Raw genomic sequence first — 21,122 nt, forward strand, 5'->3', positions numbered from 1 at the left:
TAATAACGAATAAATAATCTTCTATGATCAGTTACAACTTAATCTATAGAAAAAATATGAGAGCATGTTATTAGGTAGATTCTTTATTGTTGTCTTCTTACTTTTTTCTTTATTTAATATCTTATTTGTTTGGTGAAAAAAACAGAAAAATTGCAGTACCACAAAGTAAAATTTCAAATTCCTTGCAAAAGTAAGTGGATTTCCCTTTTTCTGAGAAGCACGAAAAATTTAACATGAATAAGAACATCTTTTAATCTGGTGAACAAAAAGGCATAACGCAGAGTTTATAAATTATGTAAAGATGGAATCTAAAAAGACTCACGAGATGGACATAATTGCTTTATATATGGTCTTAGAATATTAATTTGTGATGCTGCCTCTAATTTCAAGTCAACAAAAAGTTTCCTGTCTCCTTCTACTTATGCAAATGTAAATATAAAAGGAGGGTTGTCTTTTATCCATATATGTTTCTCCATGAAGAAAGCTTTAAGTCCATCAAACAACAGTCAAAGAAGAAACGTTTCATAGTCGTAAAATAATATTCCAATTTTCTCCCTTCTATATTATGTTAATCAATTTTGAAAAACACCACTTATCTATTAAATATTAAGAGATATTGTGTTCGAATCATGTATATATATTTTACAGTATTTAAATAAAATAAAACTTCTTATGTGAAGATATAATATTTGAATCTGACTTAATCTCAAAAGTTAGTTCATAAAAAAATTATTATCTAAATTTATAACTATCAATTCATTTTACAACTCAATATAGAATTTTGACTCATTACAATATGCATAATGCAATAGTCGGTTCCAAACCTATAGATAGAGAAAAAAATATAGCAATAAGGTAGGCTAGCTAGTAATTATGTCGAATCAAATACTTGGGTACCTGAATAGCTAGAGCAAATTAATATATAGTATTGTCTTTTCTAATCTAAGCTAATAGTATAAGTTATATTAGTATTTTTTTTCACTCAATATATATCCATTTGAAAGCCGATTTTATAAATAACAAAACTCGAATCTGAAATCTTTAATTTAGAATAAAATTTATCACCCTATCTTAATGTATATTTATTAGTGTATAGTATTCATATAAAGTTGAATACAAAAATTTCTTAAGTTCCATCAACTCTTATAGTATTACCGGTATCAACAATTCTAATAGTTTTGATTTAATTTAATGAGTTCAAACTGTATAATTAGGCGTGTTAGTAATCACACAAGTAATTAGCATGTGTTAGACACATATTATACTTCGATAAAAATTGAGAAGCGAATTCAAAATTTTAAATTTTATGAATATCAATTTTTAAAGTTCTTATTATTAAGTTTATTATTTTTTAAAAAAATTATGCGCTCATATCTACTATCCGTAGCAATCCTAATGGATATTACCCATAGTTTATACTCTGCAATGTAATGTTGAATTCGTGTAAAAATTTACCTACTTCTAACCAAGTTACATCAAATCTATAAATATATTACATATGTTTGTATATAGGTCGTTAAACTTAGCTATGAATAATTAAGATATATTTTCATCTGATTATAATATGTAATTATTGTAAATTTATATGATTTAATGTAAATATAAGGAGAAGTATTATAAAAAAACTAATGAATGGTTCTTCATGAAAAGATTATCAAAAGTGCCAAATCGTCGGTTCAAAAGTTGCAATGTTGTTTACACTTGAAGAATACTTTGAAAAAATCCGACTCCAGGAATCTTTAACTACTTCGTGGATTTTAAAATTTTCCCATCAGTTCTCTATTTATCACTAAAGCCATGTAAAGGTCGTAAATAAAAAGAAAATCAACTTCTGTTCTTTTTTTCATAGGCACCACATATATTTTTTTAAAAATAATAAAAGAATTGGCCTAAGAAATCTTTTTTATTCACGGAAAACTTTGACAACACACTAGTGCTTTGATGTTTTTAGTTTAAGAAACACCTCTTCAGATTTTTTTATTTTTTATTTTTAAATAAAATATATATTTTACCAATTACAACAATAACAACCCAGTAAAATTCCACAACATGGGGTCTTGGGGATATTTTACCAACTAATATTTTATAAATATTTTGAAAAAGACGTAGTACTCTGGTGTTTTGGTAATATAAAATTCTCTTTATTTAAATAAGGAAAAAATCTCTACTATTTTATTGGTAATGTACAAAACCATTTATTTTAAAATAAAATAAAAGGATAAAAATATTACTTGTTTTGAAATAGAGAAAATATTTTAATAATTTTTAAACTATCAAATAATCTTACCTACTTTAGCAAGTAATGTATTTTATTTTCAAGATTTCAAATTGAGCATTTTAAAGAGGTTTACCTGTAGATAGATTTTTGTCTTTAGATCACCTAATAGTATAAACACTTAACTACACCTGATACTACTGTACAAAACTGAAACTTCTTTTCTACTCTCTTTGTTTACTTTACTTGTCCACTGTTTTAAAAAAATAGATTAATTATTTATTCCTCAAATTATTTTTTAAATTTTATTAATAGTTATATCAAATTTAAATATGACAAGAAAAAGTGAATGGAGGTAGAATGTTTTGGACCACTAGTCAAGTGTACATGCTTTGTTCGTGCGTATCGCGTTAATTAATATTTTTAATTTCAATTTGTTTGTCTACTTTTTAATCTATTTAAAAAAGAACGTCTCTTTCTTTTTTGATAACTATTTAATTGAAACTTTCCACATGACGTGTTTAAGATCATAAGATTAATGAACATTTTGCTACATTTGACATATATTTAATTTAAGTACACAAAATTAAGAAGTCTTCTTTACTTTCTTAAACTTCATTTCAAATCAAAATAAGACAAACAAATTAAAATGGAGAGAGAAATAAATGTATATAAAATATTTTCATCTTTCGATAAATAAGAGATGTTGTAATTTCAGAAAAATAAAATGTGTATTATATAGCGATAAACAAAAAGTTAAAAACTCTAATCAAAATCTTATAATGAAAAAGCTAACCTATTATAACCTAAAATTCGATCCTAAAAGTCCTAACAGTAAGGACTCCTAAACGATAAATCTTATAACAAAACACAACCTAAAAGTCCTAAATACCAAGGAAACAATTCTAACAACTATTCTTAAATAGTTTTTCATAGGAAATCAAAATTAATAGAATATATATTTATATATCAAATAATTGTTTATAATTTATTTATATATCATATATAAATAAACTCTAGACACATTATATTTCTTATATAAAGTAAAGGGCAGCCCGGTGCATTTAAGCTTTCGTTATGCGCACGATTCGCTAAACTCTAATTAATTTAGAAGTGTTAAATATTATAATTTATTGTCTAGATCAAATAAAAACTTTAAATAATTTCAAAATCCTTAATATTAGGATAATAATTATTACGAAAAATTATAAAAAGACAATTTTATATAAATTGAAATCTTTTAATAAAAAATAAAAAAATCAATCAATATTTTAAAAATATCCGTACTTTTAATATAATATTAGATAATTTGCTTTTCCAACAAATTAAAGGAAGGCAAATCTAAAAAACATCAAACAAAGGAAGTCAAAGATGTGGAAATTAGAAGAAAAAGTTATAATAATGACAAAAAGATACCCCTCCAAATTCACATCCCTACAATTTAGTCCCTTTCAAAGTTTGAATAAAGCCTCCTGAAAGAAAGTCCAGTGCCCATTCATACCCAATTTATTTATTTATTTATATTAAATCCTGCGTCGGTAATTAAATGGCAGATTAACAATAAGCCTAGAATTGAGGGTACTTTTGTCCACTAAAAACATCTTTCCTTTAAAGTAATATCCATTCTCCCTTGCGAAGATGTTGCTTGCCAGTTGACTGCCTACTTCCTTCCTACCGTATTTTTACACAAATAACCCTTCTGTTTATTTTTATTAATCAGTATAAATATCATATACGAATTTTCGATCGTAATATATTATATATTTGAAGATTATTTTCTATTTGAGTGGTTAAATAAACTATTACATAGCTTAATTATTTTTTTTAAAAAATATCTTTTCTCCATCACAAGAAAATAAAATACCTAAAAAAGTACTGACGATAAATTACTCCCTTTCATGAGCAGAGTACAAACAAGAGGTAAAATACTTACTAGTGTGTTTGGTACAAACAAAATATTTTTTTTTGAAAAATATGCGAGTACATTTTTTTTTTTTTTTGGTATCAAATAAGTAAAAAAATTATTTCAATAATATTTATACATAGTCAAGCAAAATATGGTGAGATAGAATGGCAAGTGAGGGGTTGGGGTAGCGGATGTGAGAAGGTTAAGAGATCGGATTTAGAGGTGTTGGATGGATGGAGAGAAGACAATGCCGAAGAAAAGTCATTTATAAAATGTGATTCTCCTACTTTTCATTATAAGAATTAATTTTTTTCATTTTTTTTTTAAAAAAGCTCGGAGAGTAAGTATTTTGATTAATTAAATATAAAAAAAAATTAAAAAATTTCCTCTGTGCCAGTTTCTATGACACTTCATCACTTTTCTCGTAAATTTCACTCCCTCCATCCACTTTTACTTTTTATATTTGGATTTCATACATCCATTACATAAAAGAATAATAATTGATATATTTATTTTACCACGCTATTTTAAAAAATAATTTAAAAGAAGTAATTAATATTAAGAGTAAAATATATAATTTTTTTTGATATATTAAAAGTGATACATGAAAATAAAAATTTATGTTTAAATAATGAACAAATAAAATGAATTGAAGGAGTAATAAATATTACACCATCTAACTTTTATAATAAATCTATAGGAAAAGGATAAAAACGCCCTTAACATATCATAAATTATTTTAAAATACCTTGTATTCACCTATTAGATTAAAAATATCCTCAACTTTTTTTAGATCTCAAAATATTCTTTTTTTAACAATACAATGCAGGGTAATGATGAATCATTTTTAATGAAACAAATAGCTTAATCTTATTAGTCCACATAAATTTTTAAATCCAATTTAACTATCCAATCCATCCAAAGTAAAAAAATCCACCTAATAACCCATTTTAAAAATGAACCTAACCTATCCATGTATTCCTTCCATTCTTTTCTTCCTTGACCCTCTTCAATACACCTTTCATTAAAATCAATAAAAAGTAAATAGTGAAAAGCAATGGAGAAAATAAAAGGGTAACAACAATAAATAATAAGATAAACGAAACAAGAAAGCATTTTTTAATTTATTTTTACTTATTTATTATATTAAAAATATTTTTTAAATTTTATTTAAATATTTAAAAATAATTTATCACTTGATTTTTAATTGATCCTTATAATTATTTTTCAATATTTATTTTATTTATTGTAGAATGTGTTGGTATGCTGCACAAGTGCAAATGGAGGGACGGCTATCGTGAGAATGAGACTATTTCTTTTTTCCTTAATTAGGATTCGAACTCTGAATAATTAAAAAAAGAATTAACAGAGAGGGGTACAAATTAAGCACTAGTAGATGCAAAAGGTAGTGCAGTATAAGAAACTCAATTATGGCGGAGTTCTCTAATTAATCAGTTTTGTTTAATTAAAAAGCTACTCCAACAGAGTACAGTGGTAGTTTTTCCATTTATTTTTTTTACATTTGTCGCCGACACCTATAGATACACTGGCAGTGGAGTCTTCTTATATAAAATTTCTCCCTCTCTCTTCATAAAGAGGAAAGCTTGGAATCGGAGAGTCCTCTTAACGATGGTGACACCTACCACTACTGCCGATGTTAACTTCTTGTCATTTCTCTGTCTCTCTATCGCCATGCTTCTTCTTCTTTCTTTTACTTCTGTTTCTGCACAACCCCTTTAATTCTTGGGTAACAAGAACAAGGCAGAAATGAATAGAAATAGCTGTAAGCAAGACACCCTTTTTTCACATTTGCCAGTAGTGGTGATCGTGGCAGTGGTTTTTTACTCATCTTTTGTTGTTGAGGGAAACACTGATCCCAATGATTGTGAGTTTCTTCACTGATTTAAAATCTTGGATCCGTCTCTACAGCTTCATTACTGATTTTGAGCTTAGTGGTTTTGCTGTTTTCTTGAATGTGTTAAAGGAGGAAGCTTTTTTTGTTTTTGTCACTCTTTGAGTATTGTGATATAAGAACGCCTTTCTTCTGATAGTTTGATGTTTGAATGTTTGATTTTAATGGGGTAATTTATTTGTTTGCCCTTCTTCTGGGGTTCTTTTTCTTCTCCTCTTTGTTGGGTTTCCGAGTCAATGCAAGTCAAAGATTGAGGCTTTAGTACAAAAAGATATGGAGTCTTGATCTTTGTACTAAAAATAATATGACTCAATCTATTTGATTTGGAGATTTTCTGTGAGAACGCATGCAAATGGATTGGAATGCCTAAACTGTTTGATGTGAATGCAGGATTTGATAAGCTATTATGTTTTCTTGCTCTCTCCGAGTGTCTCTCTTCTTTTTAACTAGTTTAAGACCCAATGCTAGCTTAAGATTGAGGCTTTACTACATAAGTATTGAATCTTGGCTTTCTTGTTGGAGAGATGTTCTGGCTGTGTCAGTTGCCTGACTCTTGTAATCTGCAGTGCAAGCTCTTCAGGTCTTGTATGCTTCGCTGAATAGTCCTTCGCAACTCTCTAATTGGAAGTCGAATGGTGGCGATCCCTGTGGTGAGTCTTGGAAAGGAATCACTTGTCAGGCCGCTTCTGTTGTTTCTATGTAAGTTTGCATACCATTAGCCTTGTGCGCATCATTTATATTTTAGTTATGATTTGATTGATGTAATGTTTGGTTCTTGCTGAAACAGTCGAATTCCTGATTTGGGACTCAATGGAACCTTGGGATACATGCTAAATGGTCTTACCTCGTTAAAGAACTTGTAAGAGCTTGTTCTTTTAGTAATGATGGGTAATTTAGAGGACCTAGTGTCACAATAAAATTGAACTTCTGCAATTTGTTGTCTTCAGGGATATGAGCGGCAACAACATTCATGATTCTATTCCATATCAGCTTCCACCCAATCTCACCAGCCTGTAATGTTGATTCTTTGTGAAGTGTTTGGTTTGTTTGAAAACTTTCCTGTTTATGATTGTCTCACTGGAGCTATAATCATTGTCAATGCAGGAATCTTGCAAATAACAATATAAGTGGCAACATTCCGTATTCCATTGCTGGCATGGTTACTCTTAGCTATCTGTGAGTGGCCAGACTCACTAGGCACTTTCCAAACAATAATAGCATTTGCTTGGTCTTCTCTTTATTCTTTGGTTAATCATTTCAGGCAACTACTTCAAAATAGCTAACCCTACTATTCATTTTTTAGGAATCTTAGCCGTAATTCACTCTCACAAACAATTGGAGATGTGTTCACCAACCACTCCGATCTGGGAGCCTTGTAAGTGTTCTACTTAATCTTTACTTAATTGATCCTTTCTGGTAGATTCTTTTTTTCTTTTCTTCTCTCTCTCTCTCTTTTTCTGAATACTACCTATAAGAGTTCATTCATTGCCACACTTGAAGTGCTTCTTTTCCTTCAACAGTCAAATTCCAGTTGCTGGGTTGATTTCATGACACCATGGTGTCTCCAACCTGCAGCAGCTGGCCCTTCATTTGTTTTGACGTGCCTGCAATGGACAGACATGACTACTTCCAAATATATTCTCAAAACAAATATAGGATCTTTTTCGAATCACTATCTGCTTAATTTTAATGAACAATGAAGTCTGGAGGCTTGTAAAGTCCAACATTTTATTTTCCTTCATAGCCTTTTTGTATGGAAATTCGTTTTGATTGTATTACGGTAGGTGCTCTGCTCCTCTTTGAAGCTTTCAGTTGCTTTGTGTTTTCATTTATTGGTTCTCAGAATCCCATTTAAGGAAACTGTTAACACTTACATTATAGCTCAGTACCCCTGCTACTCAGAGCTTTCTGCCTATATTGATTCCTCATGTCCTCAGAACATCTGTTTCACTAGTTAATAGTTATAATTTTTCACTGATTTTTTGCTACTGCAGGGATCTGTCTTCGAATAATTTTTCTGGAGATCTGCCTCCTTCATTCAGTTCATTGACAAATCTTTCCACACTGTAAGTATGATAACTTCCTACTAATAGGGTTTGCTGTTCCGTTATTCGAATTACCAATGACATTGGCATCTCTTGCAGTCATCTGGAAAACAATCAGCTAAGTGGCACTCTCAATATCCTGGTTGGTCTACCTTTGACTAATTTGTAAGTTTCAATACTTTTTCTTGAATTAATGGGCTTAGCTAGTTTGATTTAATGTCAGTAGAGTTTTTTATGCGCAAAACAAAACCTTTTTGCAGAAATGTTGCAAAGAATCATTTTAATGGATGGATCCCGAATGAGCTCCTATCTATTCCTAACTTCATGTAAGTAACTTCACATCCTATTTATTTTTACATGGTTTAGAATGTTACAGTTTCAAGGGATGTGACATAGCATCTAACATGACAGGTACGATGGGAATTCCTTTGCAAATGGTCCAGCTCCTCCCCCACCACCGTACACTGCACCTCCTCCTGGAAGATCTCGCAACAACCGTAGCCACTCTCCTCCTAATTCACACACAAGACCAGGTTCTGATGCCCAGCCATCTCCAGAAAATGGCGATAAAAAGAAGGGATTGACAACTGGAGCTATCATTGGCATAGCTCTTGGATCTTCTCTTGTAATTCTTTTTGCTCTGGTAGCCCTTGTATTTTGCTTCCGGAGGGGCAAGGGCAAGGAAATTGCTACAAGACCCTCTACAGGAAGTCTTTCAGTGAGCACAGATAAAGGTGTGTGTTCCCTTAACTTTTTTCCTTCCTGGCTCAATATTGTCATTAGTGCTAATACCATCAGATGACTAACGGTTATGTTGTGATGTGCCATCTTCATTTGGAAATTGGTTCAAACTCGGTTGATTTCTCATGCATTCTGCTTAATCGTAGTGAATATGGAGGTACAAGAGCAAAGGGCAAAGCCTGTGGCTGCTGTAGCTGACTTGAAGCCCCCACCTACCGAAAAGGTGACGGTTGAAATGATACAAGGGAAGAATGGATCTGTAAGGAGAGTGAAGTCTCCGATAACTGCATCTTCTTATACCGTTGCAGCATTGCAAACAGCAACAAACAGCTTCAGTCAAGAAAATCTCATTGGTGAAGGATCTCTTGGGCGTGTTTATAGGGCAGAGTTACCTAATGGAAAGGTAATTTTAGACATTTAACGTTGTCACTTCTTACCTTTCCTACTCGTGATGTGCATTCAAAACTATTTAAAGCTGAACAATAATGAATAAATTCAATCTGTCGCTCAAGGACATCTTTCATTTTGATTGGGGAATCACATACTTGTGAGTTGTATAATGTTCATTGGATATGTAAGGACATCAAAAGGGGTAAATAGAGATGTTGGCCACTCCACCTATCACCTTAAGGTTTTGGGGGGTTGCCAAGATGCTTTAACATGGTATCAAGCCGTTACACGTGTGGGACAGTGCTGCATTAACTAATGTCCCACCTCGGGTAAATGAGGCATCCAAAGTAGTATATAAAGATCCCTACTATATCCATTGCCTTAACTTTATGGTTGGAACTTTTATATTCTTTCACAATTTTCGTCTCCGGGCAAACACTACAAGGGTAAATACTTGATCTATGCATTACTAAAGCTGAGTCGAAGTTAGTAGACTTCTTGATACTCTGGTCGCATGGGAGTTAAAGTATTGGGTCCTCTTACTAGTATATAATGTGTTTTGAGTGATTCTCTTAACTGAGATTAAGTCCTTGATACTCTTTGATTCAACTTGCTCTTCTAGATCTTTCACACAGTTGATTGCCCACAATAGGCTCACATTCTGATGAACACATGCCAATTGTTCACTCCTCTGGTTGGTCTGTTCACATCTTTGCTTTTATCTGTCTTGTGATGTTTGATGGGTGTAATAATATGGTCACTTTGATGGTCATCTCACTTTTATCCTCAGCCTGAATTAACTATGATATTTTAACCTTGTCCTTCAGTTACATGATGCAGTCCTGAGCAAAAATATTCTTAGCAGTTTCAAAGTTTGACATTACATATCTTCTGCTTTGTGGTTTATTATTGGATGTGCTGCTGGTTATTTCTTTTTGAATGAACTTATTGTTGTTGACTATTTCTCTGCTCCAAACTTGATGCCAACTGTTCCAATAAATGATTTAAGAATTTCATGTGTCAACAACATTGTTGATGAGGAAACTTTTAGTTTTTCATTCATGTAGTTTCTATGGAAGGTGCCATGGTCTCATGAACAACATCTCTCCTAAACAGATAATGACCATCAAGAAGATCGACAGTGCAGCACTGTCGCTGCAGGAGGAAGATAACTTTCTTGAAGCTGTCTCAAATATGTCGAGGCTGAGACACCCAAACATTGTTCAATTGATAGGATATTGTGCTGAGCATGGACAGCGTCTTCTGGTTTATGACTATGTTGCAAATGGTAGCTTGCATGATATGCTGCACTTTGCTGATGACAGGAGCGAATTGCTTACTTGGAACGCCCGGGTTAGAGTAGCACTTGGCACTGCTCGAGCTTTAGAGTATGTTATAGCTGTATAGAATTTTACCTGTCTGCCATTTTCTTGTTGGGTTAGCTTAAAAGTTGAACGTCTTCTTTTCAGATACTTGCATGAAGTCTGTCTACCTTCTGTTGTACATAGAAACTTCAAATCCGCAAATATTTTACTAGATGAAGAGCTCAATCCCCATTTATCAGATTGTGGGTTAGCAGCTTTGACTCCAAACACTGAACGCCAGGTGAGTTAGTAAAGCAGATTTAATCTATACGTCGTCGTTGTCGTTTTAACGGAGGTGTTAATAATATCGGGTGGTACGTGATGCATATAATGTTTATGAGATGTCACTCAATTTACCTATTGGAATACTGTAGTAGGAGCAATATTTATAAGCAACTGTTTCTAAGTAATTTTTTACAGACTTAGTCATGAAATTGGAGATTCTGATTTTGGCAGCTTAATTTTGTTTTTGTTCTTCTGGAGCAATCATGTTAGGTGCTTAAACACTTAGATTACTATAGTGCACAAACTTTAAGGAAGACCCCCTTTCCCCTGCCTGAAAATCCATTTAGTTCTGTGAATTGTTTGGGTGAAAAGAGAACGTCCTTGTACAGAAGTTCAGGTGAAGGAAGCTAATATGAGAAGGCCAACTGATTCTGGTATGAGCATTGCCTAAAATTGTAATTACTTCTTAATGTTGACAGGTGTCATCCACACAGATGATTGGTTCATTTGGTTATAGTGCTCCTGAATTTGCATTATCTGGAATATACACTGTAAAAAGTGATGTATATAGTTTTGGTGTGGTAATGTTGGAGTTGTTGACAGGAAGGAAGCCGCTTGATAGGTAAAAACTTGATCTTGTATACATTGCTAGTCAACTTACACTATTGAATTCTTTTAACGACTTCATTCTGTTTAACGAATCATATAGTTCAAGGGTGAGATCAGAACAGTCCCTTGTGAGATGGGCTACGCCTCAACTCCATGATATAGATGCCTTATCAAAAATGGTTGATCCTGCACTAAATGGCATGTATCCTGCAAAGTCGTTGTCCCGTTTCGCTGATATTATTGCGCTCTGTGTTCAGGTGACCTTTTGCTTGCATGATCTTTCATTTGGTGCATAACCTTTGTTTCTGTATGAAGCTTAAAAGATGAAGCCACTTCCAAAATATGTTTGATGGAAGCAAAAGTCAAACAATCATAGGGAAGTTACATACTCAAGGACCAAATTCTGACATTCTAACCTGTCAAGTAAATGATACACAACCAGTTTTGCATTCTTTATTAGTCCAAATTCACGGCATGGATAAATTAGGACTACCTGCATTCTGAGTTTGACATGGCTCAGTGCTGAAGTGAATCGATGTGCTTCAGCAAATTAGATGACCTTTATTGCATTTAATAAAAGTCTCTTGAAGAATCAATGGAATATACACATACTCGGTGAGTCTTGGTATCGCGAGAGCACCCATCTTGGTTAAGTAAGTTTGGTAACTTCAAAGGCACAAGTCCTTGCACACCACTGTCCAAAGTCGATTTGGATGCCTCATCTTTAAACTTTAGATTTTAATTAAGTTTATCTTGATCTAATGTGCCTTCAAGACGGACTCAACTCATGAAAGAAAGATCTGATGGACTTAGCCAAATTATAATGAATACTTGCTCATTGACATATCTGAAGTGAATTACTTTACTTGCAATAATTTGAATGTGATTGTTTTGTTTTCTCCTTGGTAGTAACTTTTGACATCTTGTCGACTGTTTCCTGTACAGCCTGAACCTGAGTTTCGACCTCCAATGTCTGAAGTTGTGCAAGCACTGGTCCGGTTAATGCAAAGGGCGAGTGTAGTCAAAAGGCGATCCAGTGATGAATCAGCTTTCACATACAAGACTCCGGATCATGAGACAGTTGACATGCCATAAATAAAGAAACATACACGATGAAGCCACCTTTGCAATTTTGTAACTAACTTCTGTGAAGGTCAAGAGTAACTATGGCAGATGAAATTCGGAGATGTCAATACCAGACACATTAAAAATGTAATTATTTTTTTACATCTTTCCGGTTAACCAAAAAAAAAGCTTCTTTGCGTCCCAATTCGAGGTACATAATTCACTGACTATGTCCTCTGGAGTGTATTTACAACCATCTTGGGATACTGGATATATGTTATTGTCAATAAGAACATTGCAACACATTATCATTGTATGTTTGTTCATATTATAGTTTTTCCAACACAGCTTTTGGCTAGCGTAAGTGGTTGATCTTTGTTTTCGCTGTTAATCATAGAATAATTACGTTTACAAGTATTAGAATAAGTAATTGTGCTGATGGAAAGTTATATGTATTGGAATAGTACAAACTTAAAGTTAACCAATGGTGTTATAAAAAGAGTAGGAGTGCATTGGAAAGCAAAAATGCATGACCTTGTGAGAGTAAGCATCTAGCTAATATAACTTGACGACAAGCTTCATGGAACACGCCCCGATTCGGTGAAAAAAAATGAAATAGGAAACACGAGGCCAGGTTGTGCCATGTGCACTTTTACACTTTTTTTCTCGAATGGAGGATGAAGTAGCTGTGGACTGTGGTGTTTGTCTACAACAGGTTTCCTCATTATATTCTCCCAGTCTTTGATTTTGCAAGTCTTTCTTAGTAACAATAGAAGATAAAATGACATAATTTGTTTCTTTTTTCATCAAAACTAAACACCTTAATACAGCATCAATAAACTACAAAGTTCAGATACACCCTGTATAATTCAATTTCAATTTTTTTTTCTCCCATGAGATCTCCATCAAAGAAATAGGAAAATCTTTTGAACTATGAGCTATTTTGTTCAAATATCTAGGAATATATATATAAAATCGACATGATCAAGTATATTTAAGAGCTTCTAAATGTCTTCACAACATCACTTGTATCTTTCATACTTATTTCTGAATCATATTAACAATATTTTTAGCTTCAGATAAAATCTTCACATTTTTTCATTAATTATTAAATTGTGATTGAGGTCATGCTCAGTCCACCTCAGCTATAGTACGATCAGACACACTCAAATAACAAAAGAGCGTATATTAAGAATAAATAAGATGTTCATCCAATTCTAGTACTTAGATACTGTTTTATCAGACTATAAAAGGACACAAACGAATAAATCATTTGCCTCCCCAATATATAGGACACCATATGGAATATAAATTTTAAGACTATCTCATTTTGAATTAAATTTTTTCAAACGAATGCTAATTTAATTTACATGATCTTTTTCTCTCTCTGTAAAAGAAATAAAATATTTTCTTGGAATTTCCTTTCGAAATTCTTTAATACTTGTGTCATCTGATGTAAACATTATATAAAGTTCTATTTTATTTATTTATTTGATATATATAGTAAATTCACTTTAGTTGTTACAGAAACGTAATATACCCTAATTTTACATTACTTAAATTTAAAACGGAAAAGAGCCTAAAATGTCTTCGAATTATTGAAAATTGTACAAAAATGCCCCTCATCCATTTATTGGGCCTAAAATACCCTTGACATCCACCTTTAGATCTAAAAATGACCTTTTTTAACGGAAAAGAACATTTTATGCCCAATAGATAGATGAGGGGCATTTTTGTACAATTTTCAATAGTTCAAGGGTATTTTAGACCCTTTAAACAAAATTTTAATTAAATAATTTAAATAATTTTCTTAAACATGTGGTAGTCATCTATTGGTCACAATTTAATTATTTAAAATTAATTTTAAATCAAATTTATTTAATCAAATTTTAATTAAATAATTTGAATAATTTTTTTTAAACATGTGGCGGCCATCTATTGGTTATAATTTAATTATTTAAAATTAATTATAAATCAAAATTTATTTAATTATATTTTAATTAAATAATTTTTTAAACACGTGACGATCATCTATTGGTTACAATTTAATTATTTAAAATTAATTTTAAATCAAATTTATTTAACATAATTTTAATTAAATAATTTGAATAATTTTTTTAAAATATGTGACGGCCATCTATTGGTTACAATTTAATTATTTAAAATTAATTATAAGTCAAAATTTATTTAACAAAATTTTAATTACGTAAAAGGGCCTAAAATGCTCTCAAACTATTGGAAATGGTACAAAAATGTCCCTCATTCATTTATTGGACCTAAAATGCCCCTTTTCGTTAAAAAAAATGTCATGAACATTTTAGATCCAATAGATGGATAAAAGACATTTTTGTATCATTTTCAATATTTCAAGAATATTTTAAATCCTTTTCCGAATTTAAAATTATAAATCTATCAATTTAAAAAAGAAAAATTATCCTTTATTTCATTTTGCATCATCAAAGAAAATGACCAAATGCATTTTTTGTTCACCTTGTCGTAAAAATCGTTAATGTGGAGAAGTTTCAAACAAAAAAAGAACAAAAAAGAAAAAAAGAAGAAGAAGCAAAAAACTTGCATAAAACATAAAAACTTCCATGGCTTCTCGCAGCAATTCTTTTTCTAATTTCTCAGAATCATCCTACGACTACGACGATAACGAACAACCCGGCGCTCCGGCTTCGGATCGGGATGACCCCCTGAATCCGGGTCGCAGGAACAATTCGTTTAACGGGTTGCTGGGTTTCACATTCGGGTCAAAGAAGATGAGGAAGAAGAAACCCTTTTGTCAGGAAAAAGCAATCGTCGGGTTGGCTCTGTTTGTGATCGTTTTTGTGGGGATGAATTGGTGGATGCTTTCCCGGATCCAGAACTCGGGTCGGGCTTCTCAGGTTGAGTTCAGGTTCTTGAAAGACAATTCCTCCACTCTATCAATTCGGGTATGTTTGAATCACTCTTTTACGTCAATTGGATTGTTGAATAGTTCCGAATAAAAGTACAAAGTTGGTTTATGGAAATGAATTTTGATAAAGATGGGATATGTTAAGCGACTAGATTTATGTTACTTATTCGACAAACTATAAAGTTATTGTTTCGTATTGGTATGAAATAGAGGAAACTAATTTAGGAATGAGGCTTAGTTGATTGTTGAAGTATGAATTGATTTTCTGAGTTGAACTGCTTTTGATTTCATATGGGAGTAAATGTTATTTTTGATATGGTAGGAAGAACTGGTAAGGCTTGGCAAAGGGAGAAAGCCTCAGAAAACAATCTATGCACGATTACTGGCTAAAGCTGCTCATTCATTAGCTGAGGTAGTTTTTGTTAAAAGAAGGAAGTTGATAGATCTATTTAGTTGGTTTTACTTGATAATGTGAGGTCGCTGCGTTTCAGGGACAGAGAAAATCCGAGCCGAAAGATTTGTGGGCTGAACCCTATTTTGTTGCTTCCTCTTGGAAACCTTGTGCTGAGCAGCGTGACTGGCTACCTAGTGGTCTCTGTCTCTCTCTCTCTCTCGCTCTCTCTCTTTCTCTCTCTCTCCATGCATGTTACGTTTCGGGTAGTTAACCTGCTTCTTATGTGGCTAAAATTTTCAGAGGGAAGAAATGGTTACATAATCGTCACTGCAAATGGTGGGATAAATCAACAGCGAGTAGCTGTAAGTTATGTCTTCTGCTTCGACATTATTTGTTCCATCAGCACAACAAGCTATATTTCTTTAGTTTAGCTTGCCAAGCAAAAGACAAAGGCTCAGCACTAATAGTTTATGAAAGCTGTGATATTTTTTTCTTAACTAACACATTTTTTCCTTGCACAACAGATCTGCAATATTGTTGCTGTTGCAAGATTACTTGATGCAACCTTGGTTCTTCCGAGATTTCTGTACAGTAGTGTTTGGAAAGATCTGAGGTAAAAACTTACTACTTATTATCAGCTACACTTCTTTCTTTCCTTTTTCCTATTGTAAAATAGAGATTGCAAAATGTTATGTAAAACCATCAAAATTATGGAATCTTCGATTACAGATTCACATCTTCGATATACCATTTTGTACCTTCACGCTTGCGAATTCTTGTTGTTGACTGGAAACATGTACTAGTTGAATAGTATTTCATTTAATTCTTTTCCATTTTCTTTTCATAAGTAGTTAAACAATCTGAACTGTCTTCATCTTGAAATTCTTTAACTCAATAATTGGGAATTTGTGATGTAACACTGATTTCTCCTTGGTTGCTTGTCTACACAACATGAGCTCTCCAATACTTTGTGATTGTCCCAAAGGTTCGCCTGGCTTTCCTTTGTCGTATCTACTTTAGAGATGCAAGTATGACTTCATGTTCATCCCGGTGTTATTTTCGGGTATCTACTCTAAATTCGCCATACATCCTCATTTTTATGGGAAAAATGGATTCGCTATAGTTCTTTTCCTAAACTATTTCCCAGTGTGCTTTGAGCTATATAACTATATCCATAGGCGTTTTTAACAGCTGCCTAACCACCCTTTCATTTGCAACTAGCTATGCCCCCTCCAATTTTTTAACTGTGGTGTAATCTTGGAAGTGTTTCATTCAGTAACTTTTAGTATGGTCTTCATCAAACAGAAATTAGAACTTCTAATTAGATTTATGTGCCTTTCCCATTTTGCTTCCTTCAAACTTTTTTCCTTTTCTTGCTAATGTAAAACATTTGATACCTTATTAGTTCCTTAAATTGAAGATTGATAGATGTAACCTATAATTTCTTAGCCAGTTTGGCGATATCTACCAGGAGGAGCATTTCATTGACTACCTGAAACCTGATATTCGTGTAGTTAGAGAACTTCCTCAGGAGTTGCAGTCATTAGATCTAGAGGCCATTGGCAGTTTGGTAAGACTCTCATCTAAATCAATCATTTTGAATATGATCATGTGAAGGAACTAATTTCTGATGATCTGGAAATAAATCCAGGTGACCGATGCAGATGTTGTAAAAGAAGCAAAGCCAAGTTTCTACAAGAAATATATTCTTCCTATTTTACATAAAAACAGAGTTGTCCATTTTCTTGGATTTGGGAATCGGTTGGCATCTGACCCGTTACCACCTCAAGTGCAGGTAAACCTATCGAACTTGATACTAGGGTTCCTTGTTGATTTCTCAATTTTTCATTTCATCTTCTCATTTAGTCTGATTCCATATTTCTACCTTGGTTCCTGATTTGGGGACTTCATCTAGAGACTTCGATGCAGATGTAATTTTCATGCTCTGAAATTTGTTCCAAAGATAGAAGAAACTGGAACTTTACTTATACGGAGAATGCGTCAGAATGTTACACGCTTGGGACCCTTGGATCGTCACCTAGTGGGTCCCTTCTCAAAGTCTATGCTGAAGGGTGAACGAAATCGTGGAGAAAAAGTCGCTAGATATTTAGCTTTGCATCTGAGGTTTGAAATTGATATGGTGGCTCATTCCCTCTGTGAATTTGGTGGGGGTGAAGAAGAAAGAAATGAACTAGAAACATATCGTGAAATCCACTTCCCTGCATTGGTGGAGCTTAAGAGGACCACAAAGTATGTTATATATAATCCTTGCTCAATTCCTTTACTTGCACAACTCATAAGAAAAAGCTAGGCTAACTTGTTTGGTTGTTCTAGACTGTTGCTTGCATCTTTGATTATCCAGAAATTGCACCAGACACACACAGTGACACAGAAACATATTGAACTAAGGGTCTGTTTGATTTGAAGAAAAATGTTTTCATGGAAAATAAGTGATTTGCTTGATTATTTTTTGGCCTTTGGTAAGCAAACAAAAAATATTGTTCCAAAAGTATTTATATATAAAGGCAAACACTATGGGTGTGGGGTGTGATGGAGGGTGGGGACGAGATAATCAGTGGAGAATGTCACATATGGAGCTTATTTTTCTTACTTTTACTAGGGAAGTCGTTTTCTTCATTTTTAAGGAACTTGATTTCCATGAGAAAATGTTTTTTCAAAAATTTTGACTAACCAAATATGAGAAAATTGTTAAATAGCAAGCTATTTCTTATCTCTCAAGCATCTGGATCAGGTTCACGTCTTCTTGTTGCGAAAGGGGGTGGGGTGGGTCTCTGGATTACCTCTATTGGAAAATTGTAATTAAGCATGCCTGAACAGTGATGAGTAGTATTTTCTTCATAGATGCCAAATGACCTTGACCTAATTCTAGAGACATGTTATTGAGGTTATAACATTCAAATTTATTAAAACTAGTCCCACTTCACTTATTGATTCTATAAAAAAAATGTGTGTTCAGGTTGCCCTCCCCAGCAGCTCTTAAGGCTGAAGGACTGTGTCCTTTAATGCCTGAAGAGACGGTGCTAATGCTTGCTGCCCTTGGTTTTAATCGGCAGACACGCATATACTTGGCAGGTGCACATATCTATGGAGGGAAATCAAGACTGGCCTCCTTGACCACCTTGTATCCTAATCTGGTCACAAAGGAAAATTTACTTTCCTCTTCCGAGATTGAGCCATTCAAGAATTTCTCATCTCAGGTAAACTCTGAGTTAATTGGTTCAACATGATTTTGCTTTATTATTCCCAGCAAATTTTATTGTAGCACCAAATTGTATAAATATTATCAATAATTAGCAGAACTTTCATGTGCTTGATATATTATGATAAGTTTTTTTCTCAAAGAGAGCTGTTCATCTCATGGGAATCTCTGGCAAACAGAATCGAACAGAATGCTAGTAGATGCAGTAGGTGGGTCTAAAATTTATCAGGGAGCAAACTTTTAACTTCAATTTGAATGTATAAATTGCTCTCACACATGGGGAGGTTGTTCTTTGAATTCTTACAATAAAAAGATAATGAGCTTCAAGCTCTTAGAAATCGATTTACTTAAGGTGCAGAAAGGAAGCAATGCAGAGCAATATATTTGCATTTACTTGTATCCTTGTATAAAACCTTTGTTTGCCATTTCAAGTATAGATATTTGTGTAGAGCTGCTTCTTATTCTGAACATAACAGACATTTGAATGCCTGTCATTATATATGTAGCCGCTTGTTGCTAACATGCAATTGTATATTCCAGCTTCTGCAGAAGAAAGCTTGCACCCTATGAACATAATCATCATATATTTTTTATTTGAGAACTCGATTCATGCAACTGGTACTAAAATGAACTCTTTTATGCAGCTAGCAGCACTGGACTTTATAGTTTGCACTGCTGCAGATGTGTTTGCCATGACAGACTCCGGAAGCCAATTTTCATCGTTAGTCTCTGGTTTTCGAGTATATTTTGGTGGGGGCAAAATGGCTTCTATACGGCCAAACAAACGTAGACTCGCTGATATCTTTGTCAAGAACAACACAATAGACTGGAGGACATTTGAGCAAAGAGTGAGGAAAGCAGTGAGACAAACCAAACGGGTATTTTCACGACCTGTTGGGAGGAGCGTATACAGATATCCACGGTGTAAGGAATGCATGTGCAGCACATAAGTTAACTAGGTCCATTGTCAACTGAGTTTAGGGAGGGAAAATATCACAAAGCAAATGTAAATGTAATGTGTCTCCATTTTAAACTTGAATTAATCAAGCTCTTTTTTATACTGTAACATTATATGATACATTTGTTATTCTAATACAGTGACTTTTTTTAGAAGATCAGTAAAGAATAACACGCTCACACACACACACACATATATATATATATATATATATATATATATGTGATCCCTAAATAAAACACGAGAGATTTCTATAGAAATTTTCTTGGAGAAGTGACACATTTGACCGTTCGATCAAAATTATTCGTCACAACTCACATTGATGAGTTGGGCCAATGTGGAATATATCTAAACCTGTTTATGGGCTGACATGGAGGAAAAGCCCTCAGCCCTATATATCATATATGTATAATTCATATATAATACATGTACAATCTATGTATATTGTTTAAGAAAAGTAACACACTGAATTAACATGGGAAAAAAACCTGTTACAACTAGAATGATCAAAATTATATGCATATAAATTCTTTACATTGTCTTGAATAAAATTGCTTAATCGCCATGCAACAACGTTTATGCTTCTTTATTTTTTCCTAGCTTGATTAAGTGCAATCTTAATTTCACTTTTCATTTAATTATATTAGAAATTAAATGGTTATATATAATCAGTCCACTAATTGACCAATATCATATGCAGGTACGGAATTGACTTGAAAATATTTCTATTTTTATATATACCGTTTTTGTAACATCATATCAATAATGACAAACCCTATATAATGCGCTAACTCTAGTTTCTCACAGTTACATGACGAAAATATAAATTAAAATCTGTTAACTAATAATTAATTCAAACATTGTTTTTACTGTTCCAATTATATTAATCTCGTGTGATAAAGCCAATTACCTTGAAGTGGCTACAAGTCACTCTCCTCCAGCTAACCTCTATGATGCCCACTAATAATTCTCAGTGTAAGTCCAGTCACTACCAAACAATCGTCTGGGGTTAGCTCCGATCCTACATACATATGACCCAAAAACATTATATTTCATATGCAATTCAATTCTACACACTGACGGCGTAAACAATTTTTTACATTATCAGAAATATATAACTACTTGTATCGCGGCTAAGTGAATCCATATTTTGGTAACCCGTTCATATTTTAATGGATT

At 32.9% G+C, this 21,122-nt stretch overlaps 2 protein-coding genes across 2 annotated transcripts; both read left to right on the forward strand.

The window, feature by feature from the left end:
- The first annotated feature begins 5,552 nt into the window (after window positions 1-5,552).
- LOC129872854 (protein STRUBBELIG-RECEPTOR FAMILY 8) lies at window positions 5,553-12,788 on the forward strand. Its single transcript, XM_055947791.1, has 16 exons — window positions 5,553-6,006; window positions 6,600-6,732; window positions 6,821-6,892; window positions 6,981-7,046; window positions 7,138-7,209; window positions 7,337-7,408; window positions 8,028-8,099; window positions 8,178-8,243; window positions 8,339-8,404; window positions 8,490-8,812; window positions 8,966-9,222; window positions 10,326-10,597; window positions 10,679-10,814; window positions 11,278-11,420; window positions 11,508-11,664; window positions 12,353-12,788. Exons 1-16 carry the CDS (start codon window positions 5,889-5,891, stop codon window positions 12,500-12,502), a joined length of 2,175 nt encoding a protein of 724 aa, XP_055803766.1. The 5' UTR covers window positions 5,553-5,888; the 3' UTR covers window positions 12,503-12,788.
- Window positions 12,789-14,972: 2,184 nt separating this feature from the next.
- Window positions 14,973-20,051, forward strand: LOC129874159 (O-fucosyltransferase 15-like). Its single transcript, XM_055949404.1, has 10 exons — window positions 14,973-15,408; window positions 15,694-15,783; window positions 15,863-15,962; window positions 16,066-16,127; window positions 16,290-16,378; window positions 17,215-17,335; window positions 17,417-17,560; window positions 17,681-18,015; window positions 18,743-18,983; window positions 19,630-20,051. Exons 1-10 carry the CDS (start codon window positions 15,067-15,069, stop codon window positions 19,933-19,935), a joined length of 1,830 nt encoding a protein of 609 aa, XP_055805379.1. The 5' UTR covers window positions 14,973-15,066; the 3' UTR covers window positions 19,936-20,051.
- Window positions 20,052-21,122: the final 1,071 nt, after the last annotated feature.

Source organism: Solanum dulcamara, chromosome 11, assembly GCF_947179165.1.
Source record: "Solanum dulcamara chromosome 11, daSolDulc1.2, whole genome shotgun sequence".
NCBI classification, from domain to species: Eukaryota; Viridiplantae; Streptophyta; class Magnoliopsida; order Solanales; family Solanaceae; genus Solanum; species Solanum dulcamara.